This window comes from Amphiura filiformis, chromosome 18 (assembly GCF_039555335.1).
Source record: "Amphiura filiformis chromosome 18, Afil_fr2py, whole genome shotgun sequence".
Lineage (NCBI taxonomy): Eukaryota > Metazoa > Echinodermata > Ophiuroidea > Amphilepidida > Amphiuridae > Amphiura > Amphiura filiformis.
In genome coordinates this window covers 40,482,360-40,501,662 of record NC_092645.1, presented here as the reverse complement: position 1 = coordinate 40,501,662, position 19,303 = coordinate 40,482,360, and the positions used below count along the sequence as shown (strand labels likewise).

Sequence of the window (19,303 nt, the reverse complement as noted above, 5' to 3'; positions counted from 1 at the left end):
GCCAAGCGGTTAAAACCACGGTTTTTCCACCTGCGGCAAAAACCTGCGAACCCTGTATAAAATAATACAACATTCCACTATATAACGGAATAGCCTCTGTTAATTTAGAGGTAGTGGTATCATTTGGGATTCAGCTGAACTAAATATATTATAATACTAAAATAGGTATAGTTAAATAATGTGTTTTTACAGGGAGAAGTATCACTGGGGATTCAGCAAGTCTACACTAAGTCGTATTCTATTATTATGTTGAGGAAGTGAAAAACAATAATAATAAGTAACAGTGATTATTATGCCATGTTTTCTAGCAACTGGAATATTATAATTACAAAGGTTATCCCTGAGGTTTTATCACACAGTCACAGTGTAGGTAAAATATAGAACTTAAACAATTTCAATACCAATTTCAACTTCAAAACATGATTAACAATTATAGACTTACTCAATTATAACTATATGTAATTGTAAATTTTCATTCATGAACATATTTGGAATTAGCATTAAAATGCTTGTTTGTACTAATTAAAATGAGTATAAACAGGCATAGTATTGGTTCAGTGATTAACTCTATCTTGATATTTTGAGAAAACATCTTGAAACTTGGCCTTTTTATGCTGAAGCCTATGGGTAGCATGCAGAGCATTATTCAAAACTCATTAATTAATGAATTAACTCATTGTAGCTGCTATATATGATTGATATAACATACATTTATTCTGGTTAACAAGGACTGCTTCTTTGAGAAGCATATTTACAGTCACTGGATGTTTATAACCTGGTTTCTTGCAATTTTGAACTTTTCAAGACTTGACACTGACCAAGGAAGCAGACAAGGGCTGATACACATTTGGACATGACGCACCTCACTAAATTATCTTGATGGAAGCAAGATATCAGAATTCCAATTCAAAAAATAATGCACTGTCTGGCATAATGATCATCATTATGCTAGGAGACCAGCAAGCTGTCATTTACGGTGCAACAAACACGCTCTTGATGACTGCAATGCAGAGAATTTGAATTGTGCATGCAAACTGTATTATCCAATGCGATACTGAATTGCATTACCCTATATCTGCATCTTTGGACAGTAGCCTTGGACCCATCCAAATTGAAAGAACCAGTATCAAAAATTTGCATTATTTGTGCATTTTACAGCCACTCCATACTCATGACAACACAGAGTACAGTAAATCTGCTATCTACTGATCATAACATAAATATGCACGCACACACAGTTTGTCAAATGGGCTATATCATTTGAAATTCATAGACCCCTATATGGAAGACATGATGACCTTAATCTCCAACATGGGATGCAGATTTCAATGGAGTCACGCATTCAGGTAACCCCATTTGAAATTCACACTCCCTGTGTGGAAGATAAAGGTCATATTTTCCATCGGGGTGTATGGATTTCAACTGGAACAGCCCATAACTTATCAAATCTGAAATCTGTTGTAGCATACAATCGGCATCGGGCACAAGAGCACAAACTGAATGAATCTTGTGGGTCAGCCTTCATTGGCACTTCAATGGACTGCAGCCAGGGTTCACCAAGAACCAAAGAGAACCAAACTCGGCATTAACCTCGGTTTGTCACATATGGAAACTAAAACAGCGTACCTTCGCCATTTATCTTGGCACAACCCCAAAATGGAGCAATATTTTTTCTGTGCTTGAAATGTTACAAATATTTGCGTAGCGCTTTACATACAGAACACAAATTAAACAAGCACACACTCAAAATCCAGAGAAGATATTTTCCCCTTCCCATAATCCTTTGCAACATGATGCATCACCACATTACTATCAAATGACAATCCTGTTACTTTCATGTTGAGAAGAGAATGGCTAAACATGGGTCGATAGTCCGTGCAGATATAAACATAGTTTGCAAGATCTAGCTAGACGTGCTGTTACTTTGGGTACTTCTTGTCACTAAAAAGACCCATATTGCACTAGACAGCAAATCAGTATAGAAAATTGAAATGAAAGAAATGCATTATGGGAAGCGTAAGATATCTTCTCTGCTTGAAATCAAAGTTCAAAGAAATAATCCAGAAGTACGCTATTTTTTCCTCCATAAGGAATACACACAGCAGCATTATATTGGTACTCTTTGGGCAACAAATTGCATTTTGTAAGAGCACACTTCAAATGGATTATTCCATTTAAAATCCACACCCCTCTGTGGAAGATTAAGGATATGTTTGGGAGTATGGGAGTCAACTGTAATTGGTCAGGGCTAATCATTTTGAAACCCATACTCCCCCTGTATTATGATTTTACCTATATTACTCCACAACTGGAGTGAAGTATTTAATCAATTCAAAACTCATACTTCCCCTGTGGAAGATATTTCCAAAATCTTCCACATAGGGAGTGTGGATTTTAAATGGAACAGCCCAATGTACAATCTTGTTGGGCACCATACATTGCAATTTTTTAACAGTACACTTGTATTTTAACAGCACAGTTTAGAGATGCTATGAGGTAGGAATCGTAAATGTCATTTAAAAAAAATCTCAAATGGTCAAATTGTTTGCCTCTAGTGAAACTGGCTACAGTCTACTGATTGCCCAGTGGGCTATTCCAGTTGAAATCCATATACCTCTTAATCTCATACACAAGGGGTATAGATGGGCAATTCCAAGCATCATTCCGCAACGCGAAGTTTGCATATGCAAATTAGGGTCGTTTGGAAACGTTTTTCCCACCTTAATCTTTCACTTACCCAAAATAGTTCCACTTCCCATTATACTATTCACCTACCAAATTGGCTGCTGTATTAAAAAGAATTCATGTGCAAACTTCGCGTTGCGGAATGATGTTGCTTGGAATTACCCAGATTTCAAATCGGGTAAACCAATTTGAAATTCGCACTCCCAGTGTGGGAGATTACAGTCATATGGAAGGTCATACAAAAGTATACTCCACATTGCATTATATGCAAAGAACTTGTTCACACCAGGTAAATTGCTTTATTATTAGATTTTCTTGATGTGAATGCATCGGGGTGGCTATAGTGGAATTGAGTTGAATTGTGCCCTTGTGCCTTCAAAATTCATGATTTCAAGGTTATTACAAATATATCAAAGAAATTATTGCATTGTCATGTGAATACAAAAACTAAAATGTTGCAGGTTGACTTTCTAGGTCTGTTTGCAAAATGTGGTACGAATAAACTGCTTAATATTCTAATTGAGTTGATTATCACCAAAAAGTACTGTGTCTAAAGTTTGTTCGACTTATAATTGGAGAGAAAATTGAGATTTGTAACATCGTGCATTGATACATAATGGCATGCACACAGTTTGGCGCAACACTTACGCTAGTTGTGCGTTGCATAATGCATGACTGGCGCACGCTTATATGAATTTATGTGAGCATAAGTAGGGACTTTATTTACGTGTGCAGTAACAAAACCCGAATAATATTCGCCAATTATAGGCCAAACAAACTTTAGGACCTGTGACTGATTGAGAGTACAGTTACTGTTACGCATAAGTTTGCAAACAGACACCACTTACTTTGCCACATTAGATCACAAATGGATCCCACTTACTGTGCCACATATAAGGTCACAAATTTGGGGTTTATCCTTTGTGTAAGAGAGCACAAAATAATAATAGGATTAGGATTAGGGCTAGGATTTAGGGTTAGGGTTAGGATTACAGTCAAGATTAGGGTTAGGATTAGGCTTTGTTTCGGCTTTCTTACACAAATTAAAGGATATACCGCAAATGGAACCCAATTTCTGCTACACATGAGGTTGCAATAGACCCCCATTATACTGCAACACATGAGGTCCCATGCAATGGACCCTAAATTAGTGCTACACACTAGTTTGCATATGGACCCCACTTTTAAGCTGATTCTGCACAGCAGTTAAGTGTCCTCCACATCATGCCAAATATATTCATGTTATGCAGCATTATCGTACTTCATATACTTCAAAATAATATGGATAATGCATAGATGAGGTACAGATAGCTCACCAACCGGCAAAGTCCCTGTGCTTTGTATTCAATGAGAATTCTTGCATATTCATGAGGGTTGATCATTCTATTAACCATGTCTAGAATGTGCCTTCACATTTACGCTACAGAAAGTTGTGTGCCTTCCCCTTTATGCTCAAAAGAGCAAAAAATATGCGGTTGTGGGCGTACCAATTTTGCCTATTGCACTTCATGGAACACTCGGCCCTCATTAACAGATGATGCTGGAACTTTGCCAGTTAGTGAATCGACTGTAGTTTATTAATCCATGGGATGATGTGACATCTATTTATACTTGGAACGTTTTCCTATTTTCCAAAATTTTCCAAAATTTTCCTATTCTGTGTTTGCCTCTTTAGATAATCAGCTTAACATTTTTACTTTTTTGTGGACTAAATCTGTATTTTATCACAACAGAAATGAACTATTAATTTTCAAAGTGAACTAAATTCAAGATTTTGTGTTTTGTGTACATCATCATACCATTAGACTGCCACATAACAACAGAAGGCGCCACTCACATAAACAAATGACATTACATCATCTGCAGTGACAAGTTATAAGTTGAATGGACAAGTAAGATATGAGCCTGGGGTGTTAATATCACATAGGCCAACACCATTGTCATCTTTATGTCGATAACCATTTTCCTCAATTTGAAAAATTTGCAGTTATAACGGGTCACAAATGTAGGAAATAATAGGAAAATATGCTCTTCTTTTGATCATTATTTCACAAATTTACCGTACAATTTTTAAAGCAGGCCATTTGTAACGGTTTTTGCATGAAATCTTCATGTACATTGTACACCCAAAACTTGTCCATTCAACTTTCAAACAGATTACTACCTATGCATCAGGGCTCAAAGAATATGGGACGATTCACACACACATTTCTTACTAGTGCAATAAAATGAGCGACACTCAATGGGAAGGGGCAATTTTTCATGCGAAAACTGATCAAATACCTCCATAAAAAAGCAAATTCTTTGAGCCCTGCTATTAAACCATCTTGCCTGTCTAATCCCTCCGAGGTGCATCCCTTCATCGCCACAGCTTCTCTACCTCTCCTTGTTCTTCATTTGGTCTCGAGTCCATCTCTTCATCTCCTCACCTGTCCCATCTCTCTAGATCCCTTTCTTCCTTTGGTTCAAGTTCATTCCTTCATCACCTTCCAATTCAATGGCTTCATTACTGATGGAGGAATCCGTTGCTAGGTGATGAGACTCGCCTCCTTTATCCACGGCCGACTCGTCGTCCAGTTGCTCAAAACGTGTCATGTTCATACTGTTATGGTCTTTTCGAACTATTTTAGGTCTGCAAGACAAAAATCAGTGTATCAATGTATCTTTTAATTCATGTGAAATTGCTACCCCATATTCCAAAATAATATACTACCATAGTCAATGTAATTAGCACCCTAGATTAATGCAGTGAACAGGGTTTACTTTAACGCACAAAACACGCGTATTTGCGTTCAGGCTTTTTTCTATACTCCTTCAAGTCCATAGTCCCAAAGTCCAATGCGTACAAAATCTTGAAAACGTACGCGTTCAGATATTGCCCGATATGTAGGGCCCATCACATTTTGTCAGCATCGATCCATGGATGTTTTAGTGATTGCGAGTCTCTAAAATTGTATAGTGTCAGTTTGAAATCTTGTAAAGTGGGTTCGGGTCCTTTTTCTGTTTAAATGATGCACCAAATATGTCTTCAATTGGACTTTAATTTTGCAAAATTTTCCCACCCAGGGGGAACATCCCCCTCAGAAACCCCCATGCGTAGCGGATAAACAAGTGACCATTTTCGCTTCTGCTTTAGACATTTGCCAATATAGGTCCCATGTTTAACACAATTTATAGGTCTAATGGGGAAAACGTGACAACAAAAGGCTTTATGGACCGTCATTTCACAATTTTCGGCTTTTCAACTGTTCAAACTTAAATTTTACACACTAATAGTGCCAAAATGGTCCACCAAATCGCTTCAATTAGGTCTTCATTTTGCAAAATTTTTCAAAAGTTCTAAGGGGGGGGGACACCACCCTGCGTGAGTTGATAAACAAATGGCCACTTTCACTTCTGCTTTCGACATTTGCCAATTTATGTTTAACACAAGTTATAGACCTACCATAAATAGGGAAAACTTGCCGTCCACGAAAAACTAACATTAATAGTGCCAAAATGATCCACCAAATTGCTTCAATTAGGTCTTCATTTTGCAAATTTAAGTTTCTTACTTCTCAGGGGGCATTTTTAAATATATTTTTTTCTAAAATTGCCCCCACCCCTTCTGACTGCTCTAGATCCGCCACTGCTCCAAACAGTGGCGTATATTTCTTTTTTACTCGGGGGTGAAAATGCTCTTGAAGTATAGTGAATCCAGAAGCTAAACTGTTGAAATATGGTGCAAAAGTGGAATAAATTCGCGCGAAAAAATGTGCACTTTTGTGGCTAAAATGCATGGCCAAATATGAGGTTAATTTGGTCAGAAACCCACATGCAGGCGTCAACATTGGGGAACGATTGTATGGACCATCCCACTGGCAAAATATTGGGGAGATCCCCCCTCCACCCCTCCGGATCTACGCCTATGGCTCCAAAAGCACACATATTGTTTAAGGTTAAATGCAATTGATTTTCAAGGCTTGATTCCAGAGGGGCGGAAGTTAATAATGGAAACAGCCATGCAGAAAAGAATGAACTCACGCGTACAATAGTGTATCAATCTGAACTAGAACACGGACAAACCGCGGCTCGTGAGTCATCCTATATGTTGCAGGGATAGGGAAGGGGCGACCATGGTAGGACCATATGGGCTGATATGGGGGTGGGGGTGGTGATTGTGGGCAGCCATTTTCGGCAATTTTCCTTTGGATTTTCTAAATTTTCAATTTTTAAAATTATCCTGGATGATATCTGTCGTGAAATAAATCAATGCTTCTATAGGCTATAATAGCCCTAGAATGCCTATTTATACCCTGATTATGCAATATATAGGCCTACAACAATAACTACAACAACAGTAACAAAACCAACAACCAATATTTTGTTAATCTAATTTGTAAAAATATATTCATAGGCCGCGCCTAGACTAGTATAGCCTAAAAATTCCTGAATTATATAATGAAAAAAACCGGCAAAAACAATCAATCGCTGCAGTCAGAAAGAACGAAACGAACAAGAAAAAAGAAAAAAGTGAGAGAAAAATAAAATAAAATAGATGGAATGGACCACATAGGGACTCGAACACGTACCAAAGTTTTCCAGCTCAAAACTATAGTATTATATAGTCGAACGTAAGCCCAGCGCTAACCGATTGAGCTACTGAGTGATCTGTGAAATCGATTGATCTCAAACTGACTATTATGGAATAGTGCATACCAGGCTCTTATGATAAACAATTTCATCACCGCTGTAAATGTCGGAGGTATCGATGGCGAAAAACCTCGATTTTTGCAAAAGTAGCTTAAATTTGGAGTGAAATTCAAATGGGAAAGGAATCGACATACTTTTGAGAAATAATGTAGGCAGTTAGAAATCAAAATTAATGTTCCACAATCCAGATATCGATAATGTAACATAACAGCGTTTTGTGGTACAAGATTCTCGAAAATTGTTCCCAAAAACGGGCTAATAAAATTTAATCGGTACTGTTTTTGGTTCTTCCCCATGGCAACATTATTTCTTTGGTCGATTTGTAGTTCAATACAAAAAAGGAGAAAACAATCACTCGGCGTAGTTTTATACAGAGCGAATATTTGAAAAAAACTGCATGGAACGTGTTTTTGATCTTGTGAACACGGTGCGTAAAAATGATTTAAACAAAGGATTTTCAAACGGATTCTAAAAATTTGTATAAAGACACAAAAATAATGTTAAGATACGTCCATGCACCAACATTTGATTCGCTGCGATATTTGATTGCTGAGAAAACGCGGTTTTAGAGAACAACTTTATACGTCTTTTATACGTTGCTTATACGTTTCTTCGTGTAACCTTAAAATGTTTTCAAAAGTAATATTATAAAAATACCCCTTGGGCAATGTTTTTGACTAGTTCAGAGGAAAAATTCACAATTGAAAGGGTCAAACAAATTTGAAAATACCCCTTCAGCAAAATGCTTAAAGAAAACCCTGGCACTGAAGTCTATAATGCCCTACCACATGTACTTGAGTCTATAGGCTGCTACAGACTTTTTAGTGGATGTAGAATATTTGATGTAACATATCTTTGTCACATAATCTACCACAAAGGATGTAGTCACCCCAAGAAGATACCTTACAACTGAACTGAACTGAACTGAATCTATTCCCATTCTATTTCAGGGAGGTAAATAACAAGTAAAATTTTGTGCAACTAGGCGGGCAGCTCCATTGTTGTTGCCCACACAGTTGAAAAGATCTCAATTTACCTGCCTGTTCTATTTCCAGTAATGTATTGAAAACTTCTAACAAATAATATATTCCACCAGACATTCTACATAACATATTATCGGTTTTACACCATCAAACATTTGTTAGAACTAAAAACATTACTGGAAATAGAATGGGAATAGATTAAATAACGAAGACATATTACATCACATATTCTACGTCATATATAATACTTGAGCCAACATGACTTCTTAAGCAACAAATCAATTATTGATTAAATAATCCTTGTTTTCTGAAATTCTTTTACAACCAATGACCAATGACTCTAAAAATTGCAATATCAAAATTTTAACAAATTTTTTAAGTCCTCAATCTCAAAATCAGGTTTGCTATACATGTTCCAGTTTTTTAGAAATGTGTCACCTATGGACATTACAAGCCTTACCACAGTGGATGTAGTCACCCCACGAAGATATCTTGGCCTTCCCACAATGCATTTCTTCCAGTTTTATTTTCTGTACTGATTTGCTCTTTAGTGTAACATGGATCAATAGTGACCAAAACCTCAATTAACAGAGCTCGTCCAGATCTTGCAATTGAGGAACGTATTGTCACTATCAACCCATGTTGCATTGAATAATAAATCAGTACGGGGAAGAAATGCATTATGGGAAGTGTAAGATATATTCTCTGTTGTCGCCCATTAATTGAACCCAAACCTACCTAAGGAATGTAGCCAGAAGTAGTGGATCTATCGTCCTCTCCTGCTCTTCCGGATGAAAAATTCTGTAGATTTCACTGCAGGGTATCGCCACGACAATGGTTGCCATGATAGTAAATGTAGCATACCACATGAAGGATAACTGTGTAGGGAGGAATGGAGAGAAATTATAACATCTCTATTATAAAGCTGTTGGTCCTGTGTACATCACTGCTATTCAAAAAGAGAATGGGGGGGACCATACCCGGTTCTGATATCTGCAATCAATCGCATGTTCCAATATCGTGCATAGTTAAACTGAGATATAGCATGTATATAGGAAGAAGAAGAAGAATGCTTGTTGTACTCTAAGAATATATTCACTCCATCCTGTAATACACCATGATCAGAACGCGACTGTCCCAGTACTGTCAGGTTACCGTCCTGCAGGAAGTGACCCACTTCTGATATCCGTAAAGAATTTACATAGCAGGACCTAAATGAAAATAATCCGCACTTCGTAAGGCTTTCTTAGTTATCTAGAGTTGCTGTCTATCAATAGAAACAACACATCTACACCATGCATGCAACACACTGTGCACACAATACATTGTTGTGAGGCCAAAAAATGTTGTCAATTTCCCTCAACCTACCTTATATAATCCTAAGGAATCTTCTATATTGTCCTTGTTTACTATTGCACCAATGCTAATCCATAGACCAAGTACTGATCCACATATAACTCCTACTAGCGTTCCTCTGTAAAACAGTTGAAGATAAAGAATTAAATTAATCCTCTCGTAACATTTATTTTCATGTTCTAAGTCAATTTTTGAACAGGAATGGGTGACAACTAATACATGTATATTAAGGGGACAATAACACATATATATCGTCGGGTGTATTACATAGTGACGGATGTTAAACTTCGCCAGAAAAAAAGTTTTTGATTTAGACACGATCAAAGAGTACGCCGATTTGTGATCAACCATAGCAGAACACTAACAAGTAAAATCCTCCAAAACCTGCTGTATTTTAAAAAACTAGTATCTAAAGTATCTTGAAACATCTATCACATGAAGAATTATTCGCTATTAAATCAGTAAAATGATTACAAAGTTATATGTCAGTATGTAAAAACGTTGCACCCTAACATCCGTCACACATCCGTCACTATGTCTTGCGCCAATATCTCGCACGCTAATCTGGTCTCTCGTGTTGATCTATGGACATACGTCACACATCCGTCACTATGTCTTGCGCATAAAAGTCGGATCAAGGAAGGACTTGAAGCATCCGTCGATGCGCTTATTATTAAACGCTTTTTCATGATAAAACCGACTCGTCACGAGTGCCCACGACACATGGCATATTGTATTTGAGTATTTACTCCTGATCTTACTAGTTCTCACTCTCATGATATAGCTAATCACACAAGCTGTAACTTCTTTTTACAAAACGCCAATGATTGTATTCAGTTTTTACCAATTTACACTGTATTATCTGTCAATTTGGAGCCGCCTCTAAACGCCTCTGAACATATTTTCAATAACCTACTCATTAAAAAGGATCATATTTTCATTTTTTATTACTTAATCATCCCTTTATATTGTAAAGCTTTGAAATAATGTCTCTAAATAATTGTCGAATCAACTCGAACCATTAAAAATTTATTAAAAGTGATATTTTACTGAAATAATGATCCATTGAATATCTGCTCGACGTAGACGTTTTTGGTTTATACCCAGTTATCAACATCCGTAAAGAACTCATGTAGGTTTCAATGAACAATATTGAATTACGTACGTTCAAATTGAAAAATAATGTTTTTACATAGTGACGGATGTGACAGATACGCCATACAATTTAGTTGTTTTTCCGAGTAAACAGCGTTTTACATAGTGACGGATGTTTACATACGTCACTATGTAAAACGTCGGGTAATGTAATCTATCAACATCCGTCATTTGCATAATTAATTAACTAATTAATTATGCAAACTTGAGCTTCAAATCTTGGTAATATTATACTACTCACTATTTAAAATACATTGGCCAATTTTCATGAAAATGACAAAAATCAACATCCGTCACTATGTAATGCACCCGACGATATGATTATTATTTATATCAGCCTTCTGAGTGGTACAATAAAAATCTGCGTATCACAGTGTGTCTTCAAATTAAGTACCAAAATGAGTACAATATTTAAAAGAATATGATGCACAGATGACGTCCACGCCTCGAAAATGGTGAGGTCATCACTCTGGATCACAGTGACCTGATGATACATTTTATCTCGCATCACCACTCCCATCACCCCACATCACCCATCAACCTCTTCCCCAGTGGAAACACACTGATACATCTGTTAAAGAGTACCAATAATTACCACCTACCTTGCATTAGCCCTTGGCCAGAACATGCCAAGTAGAAATGCAGCCACCAGAGGTCCACCTAAAGCACCAAATATACTATTGGCCATGGATATCAGGGTGCCCATCTTGGAGGCTAAGAAGGCTAAACCAATGGCTACTACACCAAAAAAAAAATAATGCTGAAATCATGAGAGAAAAGTGTAACAAAATGAGTTACTTATAGGTATCTTGTATAATTAGTCTAGGTATCATTTCTTTTCCTGCTATTATAATTCATTCATGTCATTTTTTAGTGTTGATATTTACCATAAAATACCGTAAAAACTCAATAGTTAGCATATGTGCTTACTATCGAGCGCTTTTGAAAACATGAACTTTACCATCTGAGCTAATATGGGGCCCCCCATGGACCAGATCGTGTCACATTTGCAGGTTTACTTGTTCGTATATAACTATATGTATCTATGATTTGCTCATAACCCTTTATACTTTTGTAGATGGGGCTCGTCATGTTTGCATGTTTTAAAAGCGCTCGATAGTAAGCACATGTGCTACGGTAGTACAGATGTTGCCAATGTGATATGAATGTTTCACTCCACTTTGAAAGATTTAAGGAATCCCCTAGCAGAATTCCCTGCCTGGCAGCCTGGAACAACCAACATTTTGGATTTGTCCTTTTTTCTATAGCGTGTTCCAAAAAATTTATTTTGTTTTTTTATGATTTTCTCCAAAATTGTTATTGCACCAAATCTGTGTTTTTATTTAGATTCTAATTTCCTTTCCAAAAAAGTATACTTTTATCTATCTTGCATGAATGTTTAAGAAGTTGCAACACTTTTAATTAATGTTATTCTTGGAGTGCACAGTCACAGTAAAACCTTAGTCTCTGTCTGAACTTTTTGCGGGAGGTCTAGGCCACATTACTATACTGTGTCTTGTGTCATATTGAGAGCTGTTTAGAGTGCCATTTAGTGTCTGACCGATCAGGTCCTTATCTGAATCAGCCGATCAATTTTCTCTTTGATCAGCCAATCTCATCACCGATTACTAATTCCCCAATATTATAAACAAGTATTACCATGATTATATATGCACTGAGCATAAAAAACACATTCCCGTATTCATTTAAAATACTTAATTTAACCATGATTATTTTAAGTTCAATTTACCTTTTCCCCCTAATGTCCTAGGACGTCGAATCATTCGATCACCCCCATTTAATATTGTGTTTACGTTCATACAAAATCCTTGTGTCAGTATGAGTTTTGCACACGGCACGTAGCTCTCTCCAATCTGACACGCACATGTTAACCCGGAAGTAAGAACTGCAGTTGTACATGCATGTACATCATGTTTGTCTGTTGGTCATACGTAGTATTATACCAGGGAAGTGCCTATAGTGGCACTTCCCTGATTATACACATGATACATGCGGGAAATTACCTGATTATCTCAGCTGTGTGCATGAGTCACGGTATGATACATGCAGGGAAGTGATACATGTAATAGGTTTATAGCCTACAAACTTGTTTTTTCTTTCGCCAAATTTTGCTTGATTTAACTAGTCCAATTTTCAAAATTCAAAGAAATGTACCAATAAATGAATACTTGTTAAGCTTCAACAATTACTTTTATGATACTGGGTGATCATCGGTGCATTACATCAGCAGGTGAAGGAAAGATCTGCCGATGCTGATCACCAATAAGCTAAGGACGGGCGTACAGTTAGTTCTACGAATATTCTCTGGAACACGATTAACCTTATAGCATTTAATACTGTGTTGTTTGCCTTCTTTTATCGTGAGTTAAATGCACAGTACACTGCATGGAAGAGACTCATCCAACGATAGGCTTCCAATAGATCAGAAAACCGCAAACAAATTGTATGGCCGGATTTCAACGATCTCCACTTCACCGGCCACTTCACATGATAGGCCTACTTAAGCAATCAATATAAGTACTTATGCTCATGTATTAACTTGGTAATTGGTGATCACTGATCCCCAGCCATCCCAGACAACATGATTAGGACTTATACAATAAATTATTAGGCCTATAATAGGCCTGAATCCATTTGTTATATTTTATACCAATTATTTATTATTATTATTATTATTATCATTATTTTCACTGAATCATCCTTGAATTTTCGGTCAAGCAACTTTGAAGACAGAAAATTCAAGGTACACAAAATTTTGTGTTGAGATCAAAGGTTTAATATATACAAATTATTTCTACAGCACAGATGAATTTCCATTGTAGGTATTACTTCAAAACTTCATATAGCTACAGTTTATACTTTCGAACATGTTCCATTTTATTATTACAGGTATATTGTTGGACATGAATGAACCCCTTAGAAATATTAAAAGTTTGTTGTTTTGTTATTTGTCGCCCAACTTTTTATTTTTATTTTACTACAAGCCTAATCAGTAATGTATCATAATCGTCATTATTATTCGTCTACCAGAAGGATCGATCATAGTTTGAGTCTTTAGTATTTATAGAGTAAACCAAAATATTTTCCCCTTATACCAAATTTATATTAATTAATTCGGCGAAATCCAAGTAAAGGGGTGGATTTACAGCATGAATGAATTTAGTTTGGCCTATCATTTTTGATGAACTTATAATAATAATGCTAAATTTCAATGTTTGCTAAAACAATTTCGAGGAAAATGTGTTATTGATTCACATCCTTTATTTGGGCTATCAATCATGTTGCGTTGCGGTTGAATTTAGTTTGCTAATACATTTGAGGTATTAAGATAAGAGGGTCGTTAAGTGCTTATCATAACAATAGAAATTGCCGGTGCATATCATAATGATAATTCCCATCTACCGATGTTCCTCCCGATAGTTCACAAGCGTAGTACTCGCATACCTAGTAAAATATCGTTATTGGTATTAGGAGTCAAAACTTATTAGGTCGATTAGGATCACGAGAAAATTTATGGAAGTAACTGTATGTCTCTCCTAACAATTGGCCCGATTCGGAACCGATCTGATCGGTCAGACACTAGTGCCATTAGTGCATTTACGCGGTTGTGTCGCAAGTGTATGGACAATGCACCCTTCTACACAATGTGTATACACCCCGCATGATTAGGTTAGCGTGCACTTTTGAAACTACCACATGACTTGACTCTCAACTTGAGACATGATAGCTTTACACAACTTGCCAAATTATGCAACATATGCAAAGAAACATTCCAAGGTTTATTGCAAGAAGGCCTTATCTGCAATAGCTGAATATATACATTTAACAATTTCTGCATTTTATATTATACATGATACCTGGCAGCTATTTCTTACATTCAGGTGTAAGTGCAATAAGGCTGTCTGCAATAGCTGCCCTATAGATATTGAACAATTTCTGCATTCCATATTGTACACATCTGACATCTGGCAGCTATTGCAGATGTGAATTGCTTGCACTAATCCCTCAACATGCTCCTCCTGCTAATATAATAGGGCTGTTCACAAACTACTACAGACCATGTATCAACTGTCAAAGTCTCCGTGCATTGTATGCTGTGAATTCTCGCATATTCATGGGGTCGATTGTTTGATTGTGCCGTGTCTACGATCATGCCAGTGTTGCTTGCGATAGAGCATTGCGTGTCTTCGTGATTACGCGATAGACCATAAAAATACACATTTAAGTGCGTAGCAGGTTTGCCTGTCGCATTTCATGGAACAATCGGCCTCATTATCAGGTGATGCTGAGACTTTGATTGCTTGTTATTTTTTTTGTCCATGGGGCTGTTATTGACAAGGCTGTTGTCGACAATATGCAATTTTCCTGATTGTCGACTAGCATGGACCAAGTGTGACTAAAAAAATAGTCCTTAAAAATATTATAGATAAGCTTAACATCGCCATTATTTACCATGAATAACTGTGCATCAGACTTCTATTTTCATTCGTAAGTGGTGCAGATCATCTTTCCATTCCTTACAATTCTAATATTCTGATGCTGTGTATATAGGGTGTATGGTAATATTTTGATGTATAGATAAAGAACGAATAACATGGTCTCTGAGCTTAAATTTTTTACTTTATTGATATATTGCTTTGTCGACAACTTGTCGACGTCGGATCTTGTAATTTGATGATTGTCGACAATGAAAATTCTACTCGACAACAGCCCTACCTGCTAACCACTGGTAGACAAAATTAAATGAATACTTACATAAACACTTGGTTATCAATGTGTCTTTAGACTCGTTGCTTGTTGATGTGTTGTTATGTGTGGATTTTTGTTGCCTCCACTGCCTGAATGGTTTGATGATGTCAACTAGCATCACAGCTGTTAACGCATTGATACCAGATGATACAGTACTGTCCAATAAAATAAATTGAGAAAGTTGATATTCAAGAATTAACCTTTTTTATTTAAAAAAAAATAAGCAGTGGTAAAAATTAATGCATCAAAACAACCTGTTCATACAATAGTCTATTTAGCTACCTCCAGTCAACGCCACTAGCTTTAAACTTCAGCATGTTACTTGGTGCGTGTTCATACTTTTACATGTGCAATCAAAGTGGTGCATATGTACATGCAAGAAGCAACGCTAAACCAACATAGCACATGCTGAACTTCAAAGTTAGTGCCACTGACTGGAGGTAGTGATATATAAAAAGAAAAATAACTAAAACCACAATTACAGCATCTTTCAGTTCCATAGGCTTCAACATAAAAAGTCCAAGTCTTGAGATATTTTTTTCAAAAAAATCATGAGCTATCTCAAGAACCACTGAACCAATACTACTACTGTTTGTCCTTATTGTAAAGCATTTTTCATGCTGATTCCAAATATGGTCATGAAAATGTACAATTCTGAAATTTTTGAATCTTGAATTTCTTTTTGTTTTCAGCAACTGATAAATTGCATATAACTTGGTAACGAGAATTTGCATCAAAACAGCATTTTGGAAGGATCAGTATTACTATTAATAGTAACTGATGCAAAAAAAATAAAATTAAATATTTCAAATATTAGACTCATTTCACCTGATCATGTCACAGTATTGTTCATTAACTTGGGATGGAAAAAAGTTTATGGGTGCATGCGAAACAAAATATCTCAAAGCAAAATTTTGGGATGCCAAACAGACACCTGATCAAAAAGATTGGTCTTTAGTACACAACTATTGGGCTAAACAAAAGTACATATTACCATGACACCGCCTTTGCTGCGTCAAAACTTTGGATTTTTCACCATTTCAACTGCTTTTGGATGAAAATTGTTGGGGATCTGGAATTCCAAAATTGTCCTAAGGGGTGTGTTTTTCAAATGGAATAGCACATTTAATCTCTAACCACAACAGGTGAAATGTCCATCCTATTATACATTGTGGTACCATACTGGAATTGCACTTGCCATAGAAAATGTACACAAAATCCCTCACATCAACTTTCAATTACTTGCTTAAGGTTACACGAAGAAACGTATAAAAAAACGTATAAAAGACGTATAAAGTTGTTCTCTAAAACCGCGTTTTCTCAGCAATCAAATATCGCAGTGAGTCAAATGTTGGTGCATGGATGTATCGACATTATTTATGTGTGTTTATACAAATTTTTAGAATCCGTTTGAAAATCCTTCGTTTAAATCATTTTTACGCACCATGTTCACACGATCAAAAACGCGTTCCATGCAGTTTTTTTCAAATGTTCGCTCAGTATAAAACCACACCGAATGATTGTTTTCTCCTTTTTTGTATTGTACTACAAATCGACCAAAGAAATAATGTTGCCATGGGGAAGAACCAAATACAGTACCGATTAAATTTTATTAGCCCGTTTTTGGGAACAATTTTCAAGAATCTTGTACCACAAAACACTGTTATGTTACATTATCGATATCTGGATTGTGGAACGTTAATTTTGATTTCTAACTGCCTACATTATTTCTCAAATGTGTGTCGCTTACTTTACCATTTGAATTTCACTCCAAATTTAAGCTACTTTTGCAAAAAAATGAGGTTTTTACAGCGGTAATGAGCTTGTTTATCATAAGAGCCTGTTATGCACTATTCCATAATAGTCAGTTTGAGATCGATCAATTTCATGTATCCCCCAGTGGCTCAATCGGTTAGCGCGCCGGTCTCACGTTCGACTATAATATTAAATACTATAGTTTTGAGCTGGAAAACTTTGGTACGTGTTCGTGTTCGCCCCCTCCCTATCCCTGCAACATAGGGCCTATAGGATGACACGAGCCGCGGTTTGTCCGTGGCCCTAGTTCAGATTGATACACTATTGTACGCATGAGTTCATTCTTTTCTGCATGGCTGTTTCCATTATTAACTTACGCCCCTCTGGAATCAAGCCTTGAAAATCAATTGTATTTAACCTTAATAGGGGTATAAGTTTTTGTTTGAAAAAATATCACCCCTAAAGATTGCGAATCTATCCATAGCTAGCAATATTTAAGCAGCGCTTGTTTACTTTTTGAATACATCTGCTTTGGAGCAAGCAGATACACTGCAATGCATGATGGGATATTTACTACAGCTGCTGTGATCTCTAACGTTTCTACAACATACCTTAGTGTCCCTGCAAATATACATGCTATAAATAGTCCCTGGTAACCAGGTATATTACCAAACTGTTGGCTTATAAAATAAATCAGGATCTGAAATATAAATCACAGAGGCGAAATAAGCAAACGTTATTACTATCTCTTCATTTTATTTTCAAATTGACTATGATTATGGACCGTATATGCTCCATTAAATGCCCCATCTAATAAGCACTTCTTATTAATAAGACAAATCTTATTAATAAGAAGTTATGACCGCATATCCGTTGTTATAAAATCTGATTGGATTACACGCATCACGTTTATTCACAGTATTATGAATAGTAACCTCAACTTCCACTTAGTCTATAATATACAAATATATACTGCCATGAGAGGTTCTGGTTAAAACTATGGGCCCGAGGTGAGATCAATAGTACTATTTTCCTGAAGGGCGCAGCCCCGAAGGAAAATAGTATTAATTGATCTCAACGAGGGACCATAGTTTTAACCAGAACTTCGAATAAAGGCAGTATATATTTGTTTTATATACTTCATTAATATGTTGTTTGTTCATTGATTGGTTAAAAGGAAATTATTTGACGTTTTGACTCTCCAGCTTCTATCCTGAGTGAACAGCACGACCAATTTAAGCACAACCTATATTTTACCCTTCAAAACAATCGAATAGGCTAAAATCGGGCTAACTAATTACAGCAGCGCCGAAATCACGCTATGGTAGTTTCGCGTATGCGTGAACTGTTCTGTCGCATCAAATGCGTGCACGCGGAAGGCATGGTCAAAAGTACTATTTACGGCTTGGAGGTACATTTACGGCTCATCCGGGACATTGCAAATACTATTTACGGCTTAGAGGTACTATTTACGGATAGGAGTACTGATGGTAGAACTATTTTTGGTCATGTGATCCACTTTTAACCAATCAATGAACAAGAATATATTAATGAAGTATATAATACCAAATTATAGTCAAATTTTCATTTAAAGAACCATTTTTGAAAAAGCACTGAACTAGTTAACAAACATTATTTTGCAGTGATAATGTTCCGTACTACCAATACATCACAGGGAATGAACACTATCTACATTGGTCTCCATTTGAAACCTGGAAGTGATATTTTGGCCCATCAGTTAAGCTTACGTAACAATTTTACTATTAAATACGTACCTCTACCCCTCCCCCAGGGCTATTAATAAAGCAAATACGGTATCTATATGCAATGAAAAGATATGGTTGCTCCGAACTGATAGCGAACAGTTCCAAATATTCCTAAGTTTTAGTGAACAATTAAACAGTAGA

General features: G+C 36.4%; 2 protein-coding genes across 2 annotated transcripts in view; both read right to left on the bottom strand.

Moving 5' to 3' along the window:
• Nucleotides 1-4,424: 4,424 nt before the first annotated feature.
• Nucleotides 4,425-11,603, bottom strand: LOC140139471 (sodium-coupled monocarboxylate transporter 1-like). The gene is made up of 4 exons (XM_072161213.1): nucleotides 11,474-11,603; nucleotides 9,729-9,834; nucleotides 9,099-9,238; nucleotides 4,425-5,317 (listed from the first exon to the last, which is right to left on the bottom strand). The coding sequence occupies exons 1-4, from the start codon at nucleotides 11,575-11,577 to the stop codon at nucleotides 5,128-5,130; spliced, it is 540 nt and encodes a 179-aa protein (XP_072017314.1). The 5' UTR covers nucleotides 11,578-11,603; the 3' UTR covers nucleotides 4,425-5,127.
• A 3,985-nt stretch (nucleotides 11,604-15,588) lies between these two features.
• Nucleotides 15,589-19,303, bottom strand: part of LOC140139151 (sodium-coupled monocarboxylate transporter 1-like) — a 35,770-nt gene continuing 32,055 nt past the window's right edge. Inside the window, exons 11-12 of the mRNA XM_072160932.1 lie at nucleotides 18,008-18,096; nucleotides 15,589-15,796 (exon numbers count right to left, since the gene is read on the bottom strand). Coding sequence (XP_072017033.1) covers nucleotides 15,589-15,796; nucleotides 18,008-18,096 — 297 coding nt within the window. The remainder of the gene's footprint in view (nucleotides 15,797-18,007; nucleotides 18,097-19,303) is intronic.

Excerpts from the sequence above, each read along its gene's own strand:
- LOC140139471 (XM_072161213.1), bottom strand. The coding sequence starts at position 11,577 with ATGGGCACCCTGATATCCATGGCCAATAGTATATTTGGTGCTTTAGGT. Across the intron at positions 9,835-11,473 it reads TGGCCAAGGGCTAATGCAAG|AGGAACGCTAGTAGGAGTTA; the intron begins GTAGGTGGTAAT and ends ACTGTTTTACAG. Across the intron at positions 9,239-9,728 it reads ATTCCTTAGGATTATATAAG|TTATCCTTCATGTGGTATGC; the intron begins GTAGGTTGAGGG and ends CTCCCTACACAG.